This window comes from Callithrix jacchus, chromosome 15 (assembly GCF_049354715.1).
Source record: "Callithrix jacchus isolate 240 chromosome 15, calJac240_pri, whole genome shotgun sequence".
Classification (NCBI taxonomy): Eukaryota; Metazoa; Chordata; class Mammalia; order Primates; family Cebidae; genus Callithrix; species Callithrix jacchus.
In genome coordinates this window covers 11,410,937-11,431,383 of record NC_133516.1, presented here as the reverse complement: position 1 = coordinate 11,431,383, position 20,447 = coordinate 11,410,937, and the positions used below count along the sequence as shown (strand labels likewise).

At 57.0% G+C, this 20,447-nt stretch overlaps 2 protein-coding genes across 5 annotated transcripts in view; both read left to right on the top strand.

Annotated features, from left to right (window-relative positions):
* LOC144576556 (uncharacterized) overlaps positions 1-12,305 on the top strand; it is a 537,019-nt gene extending 524,714 nt beyond the window's left edge. The window contains exons 40-44 of one of the 2 annotated variants that reach the window (XM_078350262.1): positions 101-7,755; positions 8,866-8,954; positions 9,694-9,752; positions 11,166-11,219; positions 11,885-12,305. In XM_078350262.1, coding sequence (XP_078206388.1) covers positions 7,684-7,755; positions 8,866-8,954; positions 9,694-9,752; positions 11,166-11,219; positions 11,885-11,943 — 333 coding nt within the window. In that variant the 5' untranslated portion in view covers positions 101-7,683 and the 3' untranslated portion in view covers positions 11,944-12,305. The remainder of the gene's footprint in view (positions 1-100; positions 7,756-8,865; positions 8,955-9,693; positions 9,753-11,165; positions 11,220-11,884) is intronic. The other variant, XM_078350261.1, reaches the window with a different exon arrangement.
* Positions 12,306-20,196: 7,891 nt separating this feature from the next.
* LAMP3 (lysosomal associated membrane protein 3) overlaps positions 20,197-20,447 on the top strand; it is a 41,698-nt gene continuing 41,447 nt past the window's right edge. For 2 of the 3 annotated variants that reach the window (XM_035274610.3, XM_035274609.3), the window contains exon 1: positions 20,243-20,384. In XM_035274610.3, the coding sequence (XP_035130501.2) occupies positions 20,336-20,384 (49 nt within the window). In that variant the 5' untranslated portion in view covers positions 20,243-20,335. Of the gene's footprint in view, positions 20,385-20,447 lie in introns of all 3 variants that reach the window. The other variant, XM_035274611.3, reaches the window with a different exon arrangement.

Below are 20,447 nucleotides of genomic sequence, written 5' to 3'. Positions count from 1 at the left end.
GGCAGCATCTGCAGGCCCAGCTACTGCCTCCCAATGGCCTGTCTAGGTGAAGCTCATGCATCACAACGGCCATTCTGATCAAGCTTTTACTTTTTGGCAGCGTCTCCAGGCCCAGAACTTCCTGAAGTGGGCCCTCCCATGCCCAGCATTGGCCTGCTGGCATCCTCTCTGGGCCCAGAACGTCTTCAGGTAGGCCTTTTGGGGCCCAGCTCCTCCTCTCAGCTGTGTCTACGGGCTCAGCTTTTGAATTTGCCTCACAGCAACCTCTGGGGACTCGGTTCCTCCCCAGCTTCTGGTGTCCTTTATAGGCCCGAAAGCTCAGGATCTCCAGGCCCTCCCAGCTCATGTCTCACGCTGGCCTCTCCAGGCTCGGCTCCTGCCCTCCCAGGGCATCTCCAGGCCTCAGACGTTCCCGAGTCGGCTTCTGCTGGCCCGGCTCCTGCTGCCTCATCATGCTGGCCTCGGGAGGCCCAAGCATTGGGTCCTGAAGTTTATCTCTGCAGGCCCAGCTTCTGCCTTCCCGGCAGCCCCCCAACATGGGCTCCTCCAGGGCAAGCTCCTGCCTCCCAAAGGCCACCTGGGACACAGCTCCTGCCTTCTGTCAGCCTCTTCGGGAGGCCCAGCCTCTGCCTCCCTACTGCCGGCCCCCACACACCCGGATCATCATCCTGGCTGCGTCTATCTGCCAATGTTTTGCCCCCTGGCGGCCTCTTTTGACTCGGCGCCTGGCCACCTCCCGACGGCCTCTCGTCTGTCGGCCCGAAGCTTCCTCGGGGATTTCGGGGTGTCCCTTCTGCCTCCCGGTGGCCTAGACAGGCCCAGCTACATCCTGACATCGGCCTCTCCATGCCCACTTCTGGCCTCCCTACAGCACCCCCAGCACCATCCACTGTGTGCCGGCCGCTTTCCCAGGCCAAGATCCTGCCTACCTCCCGACTTCACCCACAAACCCAGCGCCTCCCTCACACTGGCCAGTTGAGGCCCAGCTTGGCCTGTAGCACATGTCTCTGGACCCAGATCTCACCTGGTGCTGGCCTTGAGTCTGAGCCCAGGTCCTCCCTCGCACCGGCCTTTCTCGGCCCAGCTCGCCTCTCATAAACTCTCCGGCCAGCTCCTGCCTCCCAGCGGCCTGTCCAGGCCCGAAGCTTCCTCTCCGGGCCCAGCCTCTCCAGGCCTGGCTCCTGCCTGCGCTAGGCCCCTCTGGGCCCAGCCTCCACCTAACAGTGGACCCTCCAGACCCAGCTTATGGCCTCATCGTGGTCTGCGCTCAGCCCAGATCCTGCCTCTGTGGCAGCCTGTCTCCACAGGCCCAGCTCCTGGCCTCCTGGTGGCCCCCTCGGGCCAAACCGGTGCCCCCAGGCGGCCCTCTGTGCCTAGCGGTGGCCTTCTGGCATCCTCTCCTTGTCCAGAACGTCAGCCTCTTTGGTCCCAGCCCCTCCTTCTGGCAGCTTGTTAGGGCCAACCTTTTGTCCTCGCCTCGCAGCAACCTCTGTCGCTCGGCTCCTCCCTAGCTCCTGGAGGCCTCTGTAGGACCAAAAGCTCAGGCCCTCGATTCAGGCTTTCCAGGACTACCCAGCTCATGCCTCATGCTGGCCTCTCCAGGCTCAGGTTTAGCCCACCCAGGGTTCCTATAGGCCCCAGATGTCCCAGAGTCGGCTTCTTCAGGCCCGGTTTTGGACTCCTCCTATTGGCTTCTGCAGGCCTAAGCATTGGGTTCTTAATTTGGCCTCTGCAGGCCCAGCTCCAGTTCTACTGGTGTCTCCTCCCCATGGGTGCAAACGTCATCATGTGGTTTCTTCTAGGGCCAGCTCATGCTTCCCAAAGGCCCCCTGGGCTTAGCTCCTGCCTCCCATCAGCCTCTCCTTAAGGCCTAGCATCTGCCTCGGTACTGGCGGCCTCTCAAGGCCTGGATCCTCCTCCTGGCCACGTCTACGGGCCCAAGTTTTGCTCCCGGCAGCCTTTTTTTTTTTTTTTTAAAGAGATGGAGTTTTGCTCTTGTTTCCCAGGTATGGGTACAATGACGTGATCTCCGTTCACCTCAACCTCCGCCTTTTGGGTTTAGGCAATTCTCCTGCCTCAGCCTCCTGAGTAGCTGGAGTTACAGGCACACGCCACCATACCCAGCTAATTTCTTTTTCTTTTTTTTTTTGAGACAGAGTTTCGCTCTTGTTACCCAGGCTGGAGTAGAATGGTGCGATCTAGGCTCACGGCAACCTCTGCCTCCTGGGTTCAGGCAATTCTCCTGCCTCAGCCTCCTGAGTCGCTGGGATTACAGGCACCTGCCACCGTGCCCAGCTATTTTTTTTTTTTTTTTTTTGAGACGGAGTTTTGCTCTTGTTGCCCAGGCTGGAGTGCAATGGCGCGATCTCGGCTCACCGCAACCTCCGCCTCCTGGGTTCAGGCAATTCTCCTGCCTCAGCCTGCTGAGTAACTGGGATTACAGGCACGCACCACCGTGGCCAACTAATTGTTTTTTTTCTTTTTGAGATGGAGTTTTGCTCTTGCTGGCCAGGCTGGAGTGCAGTGGCAGGATCTCGGCTCACTGCAACCTCTCCCTTCTCGGTTCAGGCAATTCTCCTGCCTCAGCCTGCTGAGTAGCTGGGATGACAGGCACGCACCACCATGCCCAGCTAATTTTTTTTATTTATAGTAGAGACGGGGTTTCACCATGTTGACCAGGATGGTCTCAATTTCCTGACCTCAGGATCCACCCGCCTCGGCCTCCCAACGTGTTGGGATTACAGGCGTGAGCTACTGTGCCTGGTCCCCAGCAGCGTCTTTCGGCTCGGCTCCTGGCCAGCGCCCGGAGGCCTTTTGTCTGTCGGCCCAAAGCTTCCTCAGTGTCCCTTCTGTTGAGGCCACTGGGAGGCAGAAGGGATGCCCGGAAGGCCCCACCTGAGGAAGCTTTGGGCCAACAGACGAAAGGCCTCTGGGAGCTGGCCAGGAGTCGAGCCAAAAGAGGCTGCCAGGGGCAAAACTTGGGCCGGTAGACGTGGCCAGGAGGAGGTGCTAGGCCTGGTGTGGCTGCCAGTAGGGAGGCAGAGGCTGGGGCTCCTGGAGAGGCCACCTGATGGGAATCAGGACCTGGGTTCCAGGGGCCACTGGGATGCCGGAGCTGGCCCCGGAGGGGACCATGTGATGATGTATTGTGCCCAGGTTGGGGGGTGCCGCCGGAAGGGCAGGAGCTGGACCTGCAGATGCAGACTTCATGACCCAATGATTGGGCCTCCCAAGGCCAGTGGGAGGACAAAGCAGGACTGGGCCTCAGGGCCGAGCTTTGGAGTCCCCCCAGCCTCCCCAGCCCCAGCTGCTGCCTGCTGGCTGCTTCCGCAGGCCAAGATCCTGCCTGCCTGCCTGCATCCCGGCTGCATCCACAGGCCCAGCGCCTCCCTCACACTGGCCAGTTGAGGCTCAAGTCATGCCTTTGCCGGACGTCTCTGGAGCCAGCTCTCACTTTGTGCTGGCCTTGAGTCTGGACACAGGCCCTCCCTCGCACCGGCCTCTCTTGGCCCAGCTCACCTCTCATAAACTCTCCGCCAGCTCCTGCCTCCCAGCGGCCTGTCCAGGCCTGAAGCTTCCTCTCTGGGCCCCGCCTATCCAGGCCTGGCTTTTGCCTGTGCTAGGCTCCTCCAGGCCCAGCCTCCACCTCTCAGTGGACCCTCCAGACCCAGCTTGTGGCTTCATTGTGGCCTCCGCTCAGCCCAGCTCCTGCCTCTGTGGCAGCCTGTCTTCACAGGCCCAGCTTGTAGCCTCCCGGTGGCTCCCTTGGGCCAAACTGGTGCCCCCAGGCAGCCCTTCCATGCCCAGCATTGGCCTCCTGGCATCGTCTCCTTGTCCAGAGTGTCTTCAGGTCAGCCTCTTGGGGCCCAGGCCCTCCTTCCGGCGGCTTCTAAGGGCCAACCTTCCATTCTCGCCTCGCAGCAACCTCTGTGGACTCGGCTCCTCCCCAGCTCCCGGAGGCCTTTGTAGGCCCGAAAGCTCAGGCCCTCGACTCAGGCTCTCCAAGACTACCCAGGTCATGCCTCACGCTGGCCTCCAGGCTCAGCTTCTGCCCAGCCAGGGTTCCCATAGGCCCCAGATGTCCCAGAGTCGGCTTCTCCAGGCCCGGGTCCAGACTCCTCCTGTTGGCTTCTGCAGGCTCAAGCATTGGGTTCTCAATTCGGCCTCTCCAGGCCCAGCTCCAGTTCTCCTGGCATCTCCTCCCCATGGGTGCAAAACATTGTCACATGGGCCCTTCTAGGGCCAGCTCATGCTTCCCAAAGGCCCCCTGGGCTTAGCTCCTGCCTCCCATCAGCCTCTCCTGGAGCCCCGTCCTCTGCCTCTGTACTGGCGGCCTCTCCAGGCCTGGATCCTCCTCTTGGCCTTGTCTGCGGGCCGAAGTTTTGCCCCTGGCAGCCTCTTTTTTTTTTTTTTTTTGAGATGGAGTTTTTCTCTTGTTACCCAGGCGTGAGTGCAGTGAGCTGATCTCGGCTCACCTCAACTTTTGCCTCTTGGGTTTAGGCAGTTCTCCTGCCTCAGCCTCCTGAGTAGCTGGGATTACAGGCATGCACCACCATGCCCAGCTAATTTTCTTTTTTTTTTTTTGAGACCTATTTTTGCTCTCGTTACCCAGGCTGGAGTAGAATGGTGTGATCTCGGCTCACCACAACCTCCGCCTTTTAGGCTCAGGCAATTCTCCTTCCTCAGCCTCCTGAGTAGCTGGGATTACAGGCACGTGCCACCGTGCCCAGCTAATTTTTTTTTTTTTTTTTGAGATGGAGTTTTACTCTTGTTGCCCAGGCTGGAGTGCAATGGCACTATCTCGGTTCACCGCAATGTCCGCCTCCTGGGTTCAGGCAATTCTTCTGCCTCAGCCTCCTTAGTAGCTGGGATTACAGGCATGCACCACCATGCCCAGCTAATTTTTTTTTTTTTGAGGTGGAGTTTTGCTCTTATTGCCCAGGCTGGAGTGCAATGGCACAATCTCAGTTCACCACAATGTCCGCCTCCTGGGTTCAGGCAATTCTCCTGCCTCAGCCTCCTGAGCAGCTGGGATTACAGGCACACACCACCATGCCCAGTTAATTTTTTGTACTTTTAGTTGAGACAGGGTTTCACCACGTTGACCAGGATGGTCTCGATCTCCTGACCTCGTGATCCACCCATCTCGGCCTCCCAAAGTGCTGGGATTACAGGCGTGAGCCACTGCACCTGGTCCCCAGCAGCGTCTTTTGGCTCGGCTCCTGGCCATCTCCTGGAGGCCTTTCATCTGTCGGCCCAAAGCTTCCTCAGGTGGCACCTTTCGGGCGTCCCTTTTGCCTCCCAGTGGCCTCAACAGAAGAGACACCTAGAAGGCCCCACCTGAGGAAGCTTCGGGTCGACAGACGAAAGGCCGAGCCAAAAGAGGCTGCCTGGCTCAAAACTTGGGCCGGTTGATGTGGCCAGGAGAAGGTTCAAGCCTGGTGAGGCTGCCAGTAGGGAGGCACAGGCTGGGCCTCCTGGAGTGACAGCCTGATGGGAACAGGACCTGGGCCCCGTGGGGCCACTGGGATGCAGGACCTAGCCTCGGAGGGGACCACGTGATGATGTATTGCACCCACGTTGGGGGGTGCCGCCGGGAGGGCAGGAGCTGGACCTGCAGACGCGGACTTCATGACCCAATGCTTGGGCCTCCCGAGGCCAGCGGGAGGACAAAGCAGGACTGGGCCTCAGGGCCGAGCTCTGGAGTCCCCGCAGCCTCCCCAGCCCCAGCTGCTGCCTGCTGGCTGCTTCCGCAGGCCAAGGTCTTGCCTACCTGCATCCTGGCTGCATCCGCAGGCCCCGTGCCTCCCTCACACTGGCCCGTTGGGGCCCAGCTTGTGCCTGTGGCAAACCTCTCCGGACCCAACTCTCACCTCACACTTGCCTCGAGTCTAGGCCCAGGTCCTCCCTCACAGTGCCCTTCTTCAGCCCAGCTTGCCTATCACGGTCTCTCCTGGGCCAGCTTCTGCCTCACGGTGGCCTGTTCAGGCCCAAAGCTTCTTATCCGAGCCAGGCCTCTTCAGGAGGCCCAAAGCTTCTGCCTGCACCAGGACATTCTGGGCCCAGTCTCCATTTTTCAGTGGACCCTCCAGGCCCAGCTTGTGGCATCACAGTGGCCTCTGCTCAGGCTCAGCTCCTGCCTCTGCGGCAACCTGTATCCACAGGCCCGGTGGCACTCCCGGGCCCAGCGTTTGCCTGGTGGCATCCTCTCTGGGCTTAGAACGTCTTCAGGTAGGCCTCTCGGGGCCCAGCACCTCCTCTCGGCAGCATCTATGGGCCCAACTTCTGAATTTGCCTCACAGCAACCTCTGTGGACTCAGCTCTTGCCCAGCTCCCGATGGCGTTTGTAGGCCCAAAAGCTCAGACTTGACTCAGGCTCTCCCGGCCCACCTGGCTCATGCCTCACAAGTGGCCTCTCCGGGCTTGGCTCCTGCCCTCTGAGGGCATCTCCAGGCCCTAGACATTCCCGAGTCAGCTTCTGCAGGCCCGGCTCCTGCTGCCTCCTCCTGCTGGTCTTGGGAGGCCCAAGCATCGAATCCTGAAGTCAGCCTCTCCAGGCCCAGTTCCTGCCCTCATGGCGTCTCCTTTTCATGGGTGGAAAACATCCTCACATCGGTGCCTCCAGGGCCAGCTGTTGCCTCCCAACGGCCCCCTGGGGCCCAGCTTCTACCTCCCCTCAGCCTCTGGGAGGTCCAGCCTATGCCTCCCTTGTGGCGGCCTCCCCAGGCCCAGATTCTCCACCTGGCCTCATCTACTGGACCACGTCGTGCCTCCCGGCAGCTGCTTTTCGCTCGGCTCCTGATCAGCTTCCAGCAACCTTCTGTAGGCCTGAAGCTTTCTCAAGTGGGGCTTTCTGGGCCTCCGTTCTGCCTCGCGGTGGCCTTGACAGGCCCTGCTACCACCTGACATTGGCCCCTTTTGGCCCAGCTCTGGACTCTCCGCAGCCTCCCCAGCACCAGCTGCTGCCTGCTGATGGCTTCCCCAGACGAAGATCCTGCCTGCCTGCATTCTGGCTGCGTCCACAGGCCCAGCGCTTCCCTCACAGTGGCTCATTGGAGCCCAGCACTTTCCTCACAGTGGCTCATTGGAGCCCAGCATTTTCCTCACAGTGGCTCATTGGAGCCCAGCACTTTCCTCACAGTGGCTCATTGGAGCCCAGCACTTCCCTCACAGTGGCTCGTTGGAGCCCAGTGCTTTTCTTACAGTGGCTCATTGGAGCCCAGTACTTTTTTTACAGTGGCTCATTGGAGCCCAGTGCTTCCCTCACAGTGGCTCATTGGAGCCCAGCGCTTCCCTCACAGTGGCTCATTGGGGCCCAGCTCATGCGTATGGCAAACCTCTCCAGACCCAGCTCTCGTCTCACTTTTGCCTTGAGTCTAGGCCCAGGCGCTCCCTCGCAGGGGTCTTCCTCAGCCCAGCTTGCCTATCAGACTCTCCCGGGCCAGCTCCTGCCTCCCGGTGTCCTGTCCAGGCCCAAAGCTTCCTTTCCGTGCCCGGCCTCCCCAGGCCCAGCTTCTGCCTGCGCCAGGCCCATACCGGGCCCAGCCTGTGACTTTCATTGGACCCTCCAGGCCCAGCTTGTGGCATCACTGTGGCCTCTGCTTAGGCCCAGCACCTGCCTGTGGCAGCCTGTATCCACAGGCCCCACCCCCAGCCTTCCTGTGGCCCCATGGGGCCAAGCTGATGCCTCCCGACGGCCCTCCCAGGCCCAGCATTTGCCTGCTGGTATCCTCTCTTGGCCCAGAACGTCTTCAGGTAGGTGTTTTGGGGGCCAGCTCCTCTCTGCCATGTCTATGGGCTCAACTTTTGAATTTTCCTTGCAGCAACCTCTGGGGACTCAGTTCCTCCCCAGTCCCTGGCAGCCTTTATAGGCCCGAAAGCTCAGGCCCTCTGTCTGATCACAGCTCAAATGGGGGAAAAGGAACTAATGTTCTCAGGCTCTGGTCACCTAATTCCTGCCCTCCTTTGCAGGGTGGGTCCCAGGGATACCACCGACACTGGCTGTTTGTTCACTTGCTAGCACCACCTGGCAGGTTCCTCCCTGGGGCAGACTGATTCAGGTGCTTCCCTTTTCTGGTTTCCTGGCTTCAAGCCGGCGCTCTGCAGCTTCACAGTGAAGCTCAGCCGACAGTACAGAGAGCTCAGGGACCAAGAGGCTGGACAGTGCCAATGGTGGTTGAGGGTCCTGGCCTGAGTACAAGGACCATTTCATGATTATTGTTGCCATCACAAAGAGCAGTGTCCGTCCCATAGCACAGCCTCAGCTCCTCTTTTTTTTGCTGTGTCCCAGGCCTTAGAGGGGCTGCCATCCTCAGGGCCAACAGCTCTACAGCTTTACCTGCTTGTGTGTAGAACAGCTTTACAGAGGTTAGGACACAGCTCAGGGTCACACTGCAAACGATTAAGCCACGGTCCACCCTAGACCTGGTGCCTCCAGAGCCTCGGTTCTCTTCATGCTGAAATCCCTACTGGACTTCCTGGCAATTTCTAGCTCCTCTGCAAGGAGTGAGCTCTGGGTCCCAGCCTTTGCCCTTGGTCCCATCACAGCCCCCAGCCATCTCCCCATGGCAGCCCTTCATCAGACACAAGCTACAACCCTCCACAGAGGACGGTCTTGCCAGCCCCCAGGAGAGATGCTGACCCTGGTTGACTGTGACCATGATTGGTGTCCAGAGGCACTGGCAGCAGAAACGTCAAGCTGCCATCAAGAGTAATGGGCTTGTTTCCCTGTGGGCACTGGCGAGCCAGCTGGCCTTGGTGCCCATGCTGGCCAGTGGAAATTGTCCCCTCCAATAGTAAGAAGTGGAGACCCAGCCTCTGAACTCACAGGGGCCCCTGCCTGACTGGCCGCCTCCCTCTCTGCAGCTGTGGCATGAAGCTGAACGTGGACTACCTGCTGGAGATGCTTTGGGAGTACTTGGTCCTGACCTGCATCTACACCAGGAAGAGAGGATGTGAGTTACACTGCATGTAGCTGAGAAACAGGCTGAGCTTCATCCTCCCTAAAAGGCTGTTAGGCCTGTGGGAGGTGCCCAGAGATCCCGGCACCAGCTGTGGCCTGGCTTATTTAGACACATCTCAGCTCTTTTCCCTTCTCAGCACTGGGCACTGCTGGTTTTGAGGGTGCCCTGGTGGGGCAAGGCTACCTCGGGGTCCTCACTGGCTGCAGCAGTTAGTGCCATCCTGACCTCTCCTCACAGTGACAGACCCCACCGCAGGAGCATTAGTGACCTGAATCCACAAGAGCCCTCCCCATGTCTGACCCCCACCCATCCTCCTGATTGCTGCACACACACATATGCCCTGGGGTCCCAGCTGCTGAATTCGGAGCACTTTGCATCAACCCTGACCTTGGCAGCAAGGAGCGAGCTAGTTTCCCTCACGAGACTCCAACACCCCTTTGGGTCCTGCCTGTTGAGTCTAGATCTGGGTCTCTGTCAGTGCTGTCACAGCAGATGGATGGCAGGCAGTGTGATCCTGGACTTTGATTTATTTTGAGTCACTGTGTTCAAGTAAGGCTTGTAGAAGATGGCGCAGGGATATATGCGGAGGGCGTGCTGGATATTGGGGACATTAGGCCAAGGCAAGGAGACTGAAAGGGCCTCTGCAGCCATCTCTTCCCTCGGGCAGAATCATGAGGTGGCAGTGTGGGTTTTCGTGTGTGGTTGACGCTCTCCCCATCTCGCCCTGCAGAGAGGCCGGACTTCACAGATGCCATCATCCTCCGGAAAGGGGCCTCAGTGGAGCACGTGGTGAGTTGACAAGACCTGCCCTAACAAGGGGCGGGAGCTCTGTATGCCCCTTGGAGCGCTGTTCTGCCTGAGGTGCCCTGGGCCAGGGGTGGGCTCTGCTGGTCTCAATCTCAGATGATGACACTCAGGCTCTGGAGTTGGACAGTCTGAGGCTGCGTCTGCAGTACCGCTTCCTAGCCATGTGCTGTGCCTCCAACCTCTCCTTTGACGTGGGATGTGCTGCCTGCCCCCCTGGGGCGTCAGGAAGACACGTTGGATGAAGTCCAGCATGTAGGGCACTCAGCACACTGCCTGTAGTGCATAGATGCCAGTAACCCTGCTCCCATGCCGTTCAGGCATCATCCAAGGAGTGGGGAGTGGCGCTGGCTCAACACAGAAGTCAGGACAGGTTTCAAGGAGGCCACCTGAGCTGGCTTGTAGAACTAGCAGGTCTGGCAGTGAGGAGTTGGGGTGGGGAGCATCCCAGATAGGGGAGCAGGCATGCACAGGCCCCAGAGGAGGTGCTATTGGCTCAGGGAGCACGAGGCTGCCTTTCTCTGTCCAGAATTCTGTCACCTGAACATGACCCTGCAGGCACCGGTGGTGGCCAAGTGTTGGGTCACATGGCTGTGCTTCTGGGCTGTTGCTTTCCCAGGTGTTGTTTTCCTCAAGCTGATTTCTTCTTGGGATCTGTATCATGGAAGCAAGAGACACTGTTCCTCTAGCCCCTTATGATAGTGGTGGCTGGGCTTGCAATCTGGTCTCCTGCATTCATTCCTTCTGAAAGCCCAGCCCCAGGTCTCTGGGTGCCACCCTGGAGGTGTTGAACAAATGAGGCCACGCAAAGTCCCATCTCTCTAAGACCTAGGCTTGAGATCACAGCAGGAGGAGCCAAGATGACTCACGATTACCCTCCTGAATCCCTTCAGACACTCCCAAGTGGCAAGCTGAGTAAAATGTAAGACCCATTTGCAGGCCCGAATCAGCGACCTTCCCATCTCTGTCAGGGAAGTGGACCTGCAGGCCTGGCGCCGCCTCTGCCCCCGGGACACTGGGCTGAGGCGTTTTGTCTCCCACTGGGGCCTAGAAGTCTTGTGGGCATGTAGGGGGAGGAGCCGCATCGCACAATTGCAGAGTCCCTTCCCTGCCGCCCTCCACTGTCCCACCATCAGTGTGGCAACCAGAGGTCCACACTCAGGGCAAATGCTGGCTGCCCCTCCAGGGTCTCTTTCCAATTTCACATGACCTCTGGGACCCCTGTGACCTTCATCCCTACCAAGAAGCACTGGAGGGTGTATGCTGCTCTGGGAGTTGGGGGTGATGTGATATGTGGGAGGCTTCAGGTCACAGGTGGGGCCAGGAGGAGTGAGAGACAGTGCGGTCAAGCTTGAGATGGGGTTAAGTGGAGTCTCACCTCTGTCTCCTGTCCTCCAGTGCCCCGGCATCCACCAGTCACTCACCAGCGAGTTCAAGTATGCCCTGGTGTGGGTAAGTGTCTGGGTGGGAGGCAGGCAGGGGGTTAGACCCAGCAGAGCCCCCGGATTAGGCATAGAGCAAGGCATTCACATTCCTCTGCATGGTGTTCCTGTTTTTCCTGTGGGGATTGGCATGACCGTGTGTCTGTCCTCCATAGAATGTATGTGTTCACCCAGGCTGGACACGGGCCTTCCCCACCCTTTTTCTTTTTTTTTTTTTCTTTGAGACGGGGTCTGGCTCTGTCTCCCAGGCTGGAGTGCAGTAGCACAATCGCGACTCACTGCATCCTTGACATCCTGTGCTCAAGCAATCCTCCCACCTCAGCGTCACAAGTAGCTAGGAGTATAGGCACACAGCAGCATGCTTGGCTGATTTTTCATGGAGATGGGATCTTGCTATCTGGCCCAGACTGGTCTGGAACTCCTGAGCTCAAGTGATCCTTGAGCTTAAATGAGGCCTCCAAAAGTGCTGGGATTACAGGCATTAGCCACTGTGCCTGGCCCTCCCCCACCTTTGAGGTCAGGGATGGTCAGACCACTGCAGACATCCTGCTGCCTGGGGCCCTGACCTTACGCCGGCGTTCACCCCCAGAACACACACCCCGGGGATATCTTTCGTGGCCTTGCCCTTGGCCAGTGCAGGCTGAGGTGACCCCTCTGCCCCCATTCCTCACCCAGGGCACCATCACCAAGTACAATCCACAGCAGGTGGGTCTGACCCACACCACGGAGCATGAGGAGGTCATCCAGATCGTGAAGAAGTAATGGCGCCTGCGAGGCCTCCCGCCTACCTGTCTCATCTCCCTGGGGGCATCGGTCCTACTGGGATACACAAACACCTTGGGTCCTCCACTCAAGGCTCTCCAGGATTGGAAGCAGAGCTTAGTGGCTTCAAAGGCCCAGCTGACACCCTCCACAGCCTAAGGGGTGTCCTAAAGTGCCTCCGTCTTTTTGACCCTCCCAGGGCAGCCCCTGCGCAGCACAAAACCCCCAGACCCTGGGTCTACACACCTGGGCCAGGGACTTTTGAGTTTAGAATCTGTTTTCTAAGTCCCCAATTCTTCTGGCTCTCCTTTCTGAAATAAAGGATTGAAAACCATTCCTGTCCAGACTGAGAACACTTTGTAACCTTGCTGAACAGTAGCCAGGTTGAGTCAGGTGGGCACAGCTCAAGCATTGAAGGTAGCAGTGGGCCTGGGAGTTTAAGAGGGTGGAGCCTGGATCCCCAGGGCAGCCCCAGGCCATGGGTGGCAAGGAGAATGCAGGGTTCCTCATCCAGGCACGGGCAGGCTCTGCCCAGGGAGCTGGTCATGGGTGTCATGCCCAGACTGGCCCCTCCAGAGGGGCCTGGCTGCCAAGGTGGGCAGTATCCCAGGAGGCCTTTGTGACCATCTGGGTGGCAGGAAGGCTCCCCCATGAGAACAAGGTGGCTGACCATTTCCTGTTGCCTCAGAAGCCAGGAGCAGAGGGGCTGGCAGGGGCTCATTGAGTACCTACAATGTGCCAGGGACAGTGCCGGCCCCTCACGGTATTCTACTGTCCCTTGGAAGCTGGTGCAGGTTGAACAGTTTTTGAATGCAGAGCCTAGATGTAAGACCTGTGAGCAGCAGCGAAGGCTTCCTGGAGGAGGTGTGCCTTTTTGGAGGGATGCAGCAGGTTCTGTGAGGCTGTCAGGAGAGGTAGAGAGCTCCAGGGGGCCTCGGGCCCAGCTGGAGTATGGAGCAGGCCCAGGCCCAGGTCCTGGGCTGTTTGCAGCTCTGCTGTCAGCTGCTCAGTCCTTTCCAGAGACAAAACAGGAATAATAGACATCATTAAATATACATGTGGCTGGGGCCCCAGGCAGTTGACCTGGTGGGCCGGGCCTCCCTTCCCCATAACACCGAGCTGCTCTGCTGGGCTGATCGTGCTCCTGGGCCAGCCAGAGGACCCCCATGAGGCAGCATGCAGGCTAGGAGCAGGCCACGGGACCCAGATAAGGGGTCCCTAGCCTAGAGTCCTTGGGGTTGGCCACTAGCTACCCTCCCATCTCAGACTGCAGGAGCAGCAGCAGAGCTGGGGCCTTGCCCCAACTCACCTCGAGGCCCTTCGCTGCCTCATCTGTGAGGGGTGTGATGCCCATGCAGCCCCCTCCTGGTGATGGTGGGATACCAAGACAGGCAAGGGCTCCTTGGCCCCTCTCCCAACAGCCCTGATGCCTGGCCATGAGGCCCTAAGTGAGGGTTTCTACCTGGGTGGTGGCCATTCCCACTTCCACTTTACAGGCAAGGGCTCTGGCCCTGGGTGAGGTGGGGAAGCCCTTGAGTTCACACAGTGTCAGGCTGAGTCTGGGCCTTGGGTTAGATCCAGGCCTGTTCTGTCCCCCTGGCTGGCTGACAAAAGGGGGCAAATGAGGCCAGAGGCTGGGGGGTCCTCAGGCAGTGAGGGCTCGGGTGAGTGGCTCCTGCCACTGGGCATGTTCCTGGGCTAGGTCTGTTGTGCATGGGGGTCAGGCAGGCACTACAGCTCTGTTGTGTCCTGGGCTTTCTGGATCTGTGGGCAGGATGGTTGTATGGTCTACATTTGCATGTGAGAGTGAGCGAGAGATCATGCAACTGTGTATGCCCAGGTCAGTGTGAAGTGTAGTTCGTGGTGCCCTTAGGGCTGGGGAAGCTCCCTAAGACCCCCTCAAAGGTCCCAGACCCCTCCCCCAACCGGGGCGGGCTCCAGGCTTGGGCCTCACCCTGTCAGCCACCTTGTTCTCATCACTCATGCTCCCTGGCAATCACAGGCAGGGGTCTGCACCCTCACCCAGGCCATGCCCAGGCAGCAGAGCTGCACTCAGCTCCCAGCTGGCATCCCTGCAGCCTCCCAGGGGTCATCTGCCTGCAGCTTTAGAAGACTCAGGTACAAAGGAGCCAAAGAAATGCATATTATTTTGTCCCATGCTTGTGCATTCTCTCATTCTCCATCTTTCTTCCTCTCCAGCTTAGATTCCAGTTTTTTGTTCCAGAACCCTCCTTTGGCAAGCAAGAAAGCCAAGTCGAGAGCCTCTGCTTCCCACTCTGTCCTTCTCCTAGACAGCTCATCCCACCTCCAGCCTCCGTCTCACCAGACCTGGGTCCGAGCAGCCTTTTTGACCCTCCATTGCACTGTCCCATAGCCATCCAAACGCTCCGTGTCCCAGACCAAACATGGCCTTCCCACCCCACACAGCCTCACCTCAGAGACACTCTGTGCACCCTCCAGCTGCACCAACCCAACCCCAAGTTCACCTGGCTCCCCCCTCATCCCAGCCCCATCTAGCCCCTCACCAGGGCCAGCATGTTTTACCTCATCCTGAATGTGCCCACTGGACTCCATCACAGCATGGTCCCAGCCACACCACTGTCCCCGCTCCACTCTTTTCACATGGTGGCCTGAGCTGCCTTTTCTCCTGCTTCCTAAGAAGCCATGTGAGCCAGTGGTTGAGACCGTGGACACTCTGGAGCCAGACTGCCCAGGCTCAACTCCACCTACAAGCTCTGTGGGCCCATGTCCTCCTCTGCAAAGTGGGAAGAATAATCACACCCACTTCAGGAGGTTGTAGTGAGTTGAGTTCTGTGTGGCCTGGCAGTTCTGAACACAGGCCTTGCCGTCACAGGTCCCATTGCTTCCTCACTGTGGGCTCTCCGCTGAGGGATCTAACCTGAGATCAAGCCCTTCATCTATAAAATGTGAAGAACAGTTGCTGTCCTACTTATGTGAGAATCTAGTGTGATACTTCAGAAAAGCATTTAGCACCAAGCCTGGCACACAGTAAACATCTGGAAATGTGGAACAGTGACCAAAGTCCCATCCCTTTTATGTTTGATTGGGCTAGTCCCTGCCTGCCACCCTGGACACCTCTCATTTCACATGCCCTCAATCACTCTGCTGTAGCCATAGACTGTCCCTGAAGCCCCTCTTACTACCTGGCATTTGCACATGCTGTTCCACTTGCCAGCAATACGGTTCCCTCTTCCATGTGATCAGCTCCCTCTTATCCTTATCTTGGTTCAGGGTTACCTTGTCAGGAGAATCTTCCTGGACCTCCAATGCAGTGCTCGCCCATCTGGGGTCATGCCCTGACCTTCACAGCTCTTCTTATTGGTGTGACTCTTTGTTTAAAGCCTGCATCCAGGATAGGCATGGTGGTTCATACCTGTAATCCCAACACTGGTAGGCTGAGGCAGGAGTAGTGCTTGGGGGCAAGGCGTTCAAGACCAGCCTGGGCAACTTAATGGGACCCTGTCTCTAGAAAAACTGAAAGCAATAGCCAGGTGTGGTGGCACACACCTGTGGTCTCAGCTGCTCGGGCAGCTGAGGTGGGAGGATTGCGTGAGCCTGAGAGCTCAAGGCTGCAGTGAGCTGTGATTATGTTACTGCACTCCAGCCTAAGCGATGGAACAAGACCCTGTCTCAAAAAACAAAAACAGAAAACAAAGTCTGTGTCCCGTACAACGCAGGGAACTTCATGAGAGCAGAGATCAGCTTGGCTTTCACTCCACTCTGCCAACCCTGAGTGCCCTGCATAGTGCTTGGCACATAACACATGCACAACTAATGCACAGCTAATATTTAAAGAATCAATAAATGAGAGACTAGTAGCCTGACACCCGCTCTGTGCCTGCACAGAGGTCAGGGACCCTGAGAGGGAGGCAGGACCTGGAACCTACCAGAGAAGGGGCAACCTCAGCTGACTTCTTGCCCGAGGCCCCAGAGACCAAGAGGGGTCAGGTGGGCAGGACTTGCTGCCAGCAGTCACCCAGACCACCTCACTCAGAGCAGACAGGCAGAGGCCTGTAGCAACGATGTTGGCAGTCATAACAGCTGCTTACCCAGGCCAGCCACTGTGCCCGGCTCTCCACCATTTCATGTAATGCCCAGGCCAGCCTTGGTAGGGGAGGTATCTACACTCACGGATGAGGAGACTAATGCTGAGGCTGCATGACTTGCTATGGGTCAGATCCAAGTGAGGAATGAGACCTGACCCAGAGCTCTGAGCCGCGGGCCTCCTCATCCCCTGGGCTAGAGCTGGGCTTGCCTCTCCGAGTGGCAGGTCTTCATCTGGACAATGGGGTTTTGCAGGGGAAAGATGCCTGCCTGCGGGCTTGAGGCATGACTTGGGCAAGTCCCTAGACAATGGTGGCCTCTCAGCCTTTCTTTCTTTCTTTTTTTTTTTTTTTGAGGAGAAAGAGAATAATATTTATTGGGCATGCCATACACCAAGTTAGATTTTTTTTTTATTATTAATAGCACCAGTATCTCTGAACCTGATTTATTTTTTTATCTTTTTATTGCATTTTAGGTTTTGGGGTACATGTGCAGAACATGCAAGACATCTGCATAGGTACACACATGGCAGTGTGTTTTGCTGCCTTCCTCCCCTTCACCCACATTTGGCATTCCTCTCAGCCTTTCTTCTGGACAGACAAGGCTCCCTGCTTGGGGCAGACAGAAAGTATGGCTCTGGGAGGTGCTCCTGGTTCTGAAGAGCCAGCCCTGCCCCACTTGTCCCCAGCAAGTCTTCTGACCTCTCTCTGCCTCACTTTCAACAAATGTTACGTGGCTGTGGCAGTGGAGTTGGATCTGGGACATCTCAGGCCCTGACATTCTTCCTGAGAGCCTGTCTAAAGTGGTGTTTCCACTCACTGTCTCCAATTTCTTTTTTTCCATTTTCACATTTACAGTGTTGTGGTGGGTGGGGACAGTGTCTCGCTCTGTCTCTCAGGCTGGAGTACAGTGGCGCAACCTCGCCTCCCGGCACCCTCCACCTCCCGGGTTTAAGTGATTCTCCTGCCTCAGCCACCACACTGTGCACGCCTTTAGCTGGGATTACAGGTGTGTACCACCACACCCAGCTGAGTTTTGTATTTTTTGGTAGAGATGGAGTTTCGCCATGTCGGCCAGGCTGGTCTTGAGTTCCTAGCTTCAAGTGATCCACCTGCCTCGGCCTCACAAAGTGCTTGGACTACAGGTGAGAACCTCCATGCCCAGCCACCATTTATACTTTTAAATGTGACATTTTTGTTTGTTTTTTGACTCAGAAATGCACTGATATGGATCAAAAATCAAACTAATGTAGAAAGATTTATAGGGAGATAACCATTCTCATTAATTTCTTGTGTAGCTTTTGTTGTATTTTTTTTTGAGACAGAGTCACTCTGTCACTCGAGCTGGAGTGCAGTGGCATAATCTCAGCTCACTACAACCTCCGCCTCCTGGGTTCAAGCAATTCTTATGGCTCAGCCTCCTGAGTAGCTGGAACTACAGACACACACCATCATGCCTGGCTAAATTTTGTATTTTAGTAGAGACGGGGTTTCATCGTGTTGCCCAGGCTGGTTTCAAACTCCTGAGCTCTGGCAATTTGCCCACCTCAGCCTCCCAAAGTGCTAGGATTATGGGCTTGAGCCTCCACACCCAGCGCTGAATTTCTTTTATTTGTTTTGACACAGGGTTTTGCTCTGTGTCAGAGTCTGGAGTGCAGTGGCGTGATCACGGCTCACTGCAGCCTCAAATCCTGGCTCAAGCGAATCTTCCACTTCAGCCTCTTGAGTATCTGGGCCTACAGGCACTTGCCAACACTCCCCACTAATATTTTAGTTAGTTTGTTTTTTAGAGACACGGTCTCATATTGCCTAAGCTGGTGTCAAACTACTGGGCTCCTCCCATTTCAGCCTCCCAAAGTGCTGGAATTACAGGCATGAGCCACAGCGCCCGGCCTAATGATTCTAAAATTAATATGGAAATGCAGAGAACTTAGAATAGCCAAAACAATGCTGAAGAAGAACAAGACTGGAGAGCCAACCACCACGAAGTCATCTCCTTTGAATATCCCATTCCTCATTCAGGGTGGCTCTCAGCAGCAAATAACTCATCAATCACTTTCTCCATATTGTTGTATATTAATTTCTCTCAACGAGGCAGTAAGCAACTTAAAAGCATATTCTAGTCACAAACACCTCTTCAGTAGTAAGGCATAGTGCTTAAAATCCAAGACTCTCCAGGCAGATGGGCTTCATGGCCCCGTTTCTGTATTTATTATCTAACTGACTCTGGCAACTTTCTTCTCTCTGGTTAGTTTCTCCATCTGCGACATGGGGCAGCAGTGATAACGGTGTCCACGTAGAGTGCCTATGGAGCTTAACTGAAATAAGAGTGCCTGGCACACAGTATCTACCTACTTAATTATTGTGTTTTGAATAAACTGACTCCCAGATCAGAAAGGAGGTAGTTACTGAGATTAGGTTGATTGGCACAGGTTAACCTTCACCTTTGACTATAAAAATTCCATTCTGAAACACACTACAAGCTTTGGTTAAGTTTACTTAATTAGAGTGTTTGGAGCAATGTAGTAAGCTACAGTAGTTGTAGTCAAAGTTATTTTTCAGAAAATGACGAGACTAGGCTGAAAGCCCTCAATCTAGTGTTAAGGAGCATCTCCTAATATACTGCCTGAATGTGTATTCCCCACTGGGACTCAAGCCCGGACAGATAGTCCAACAGACATTAAAAGGTTGCCTGTCAACGATATTGAGCCTTGGGCCCTGGCTCACGCCTGTAATCCCAATGACTGGCTAACTCAGGAGGATCCTTTGAGGTCAGGAACTGGAGACCAGCCTGGGCAACACAGCAAGACCTCCTCTCTACATAAAATAAAATAGCTGGGCATGGTGGCACACACCTGTGGTCCCAGCTACTCCGGAGGCTGAGGTGAGAGAATCGCTTGAGGCCAGGAGGTTGAAGTTGCAAGGAGCCGAGATCAAGCCACTGCACTCCAACCTGGGTGATAGAGTGAGACCTGACTCAATGAATGAATGAGAATGAATGAATGAATGAATGAAGATATTGAGTGTTTCCTGTTCCCGGAATTTCTGGTTTGTAAAACTACCTGGGGCCAAGCACAATGGTTCACGCCTATAATCCCAGCTCCTTGGGAGGCTGAGGTGGGCGGATCACCTGAGGTCAAGAGTTCAAGACCAGCCTGGCCAACATGGTGAAACCCCATCTCTACTTTAATAAAAATAAAAAAATTAGCTGGGTGTGGTGGCAGGTGCCTGTAGTCCCAGTCACTTGGGAGGCTGAGGCAGAAGAATCGCTTGAACCTGGGAGGTGAAGAGATGGCGCCATTGCACTTCAACCTGGGAGACAGAGGGAGACTCTGTCTCAAAACACACACACACACCCCCGGCAGTGGGTATTATGGCAGAAGAAACTAAGGCTTTGCGAGGTTCCCGACGGGGAGTCCGCAGCGCGGTGGGGGCGGGGGCGGCCAGACCTCGCGACTCTGGGCTGTGCTCCTGAGCTCCCGCAGCCCGCGGTCCCAGCGAGGCCTGGGCGTGGAGCGCGGCAGCCGCAGACCCCCGGGAAGACAGGGATTCAGGGTCGTCAGGTGTTTTTAGGCTCCTGCTCGCCTAGTGACCGAGGGGCTGGCTTTCTCCAGGCGGAGAAGTGTCTCCGGGTTCCCAGAAAGGTACCTAACCGGTTAGAAAAGAGGAGACCCAGCCCGGCGCGGTGGCTCACGCCTGTAATCCCAGCACTTTGGGAGGCCCCGGCGGGCGAATCACGAGGTCAGCAGTTCGAGACCAGCCTGACCAACATGGAGAAACCCCGTCTCTACTAAAAATACAAAATTAGCTGGGCGTGGTGGTGTATGCCTATAATCCCAGCTGCTCTGGAGGCTGAGGCAGGAGAACTGCTTGGACCCAGGAGGCAGAGGTTGCAGCGAGCTGAGACCACACCATTGCACTCCAGCCTGGGTGACAGAGCCAGACTCCATCACAATCGGAAACGGAAAGGGGAAGGGGAAGGGGAAGCGGAAGGGAAAGCGAAGGGAGACCAGGGGGATGAGGGGAAGAGGCCGGCGCTGCCCGGCCCCGCGCGTGAAGGAAACAGCCCGAGGCCCCGCGGGTCCGGCCCTGAGAGGAAGGAGGGCGCCTGCGCTCCCGCGGGGGCCGGCGGACTTTCCTCCCCGCCCAGCGGCCCGGGGCGGGCTTTTCGGCTGCTCCTCATAAGCAGGCGGCTTCGGGTCTCCGGGACAGGTGGGTGCGGAGCGCAGCCGCGTCGTGCTGGGCGTTCGGGGCCTGCGCGGACCTCGCCGCGCGCCGCAAAACCTGCCCCGCGCCCGCGATGTCCCGGCAGCTCCGCGCGGCGGCCGCGCTCTTGGCGTCCCTGGCGGGTGAGTGGCGCGGGGCTTCCCGCGGTGGCCCTGCCGGGTGGGTCCCCTTCAGCTAACGCGCCC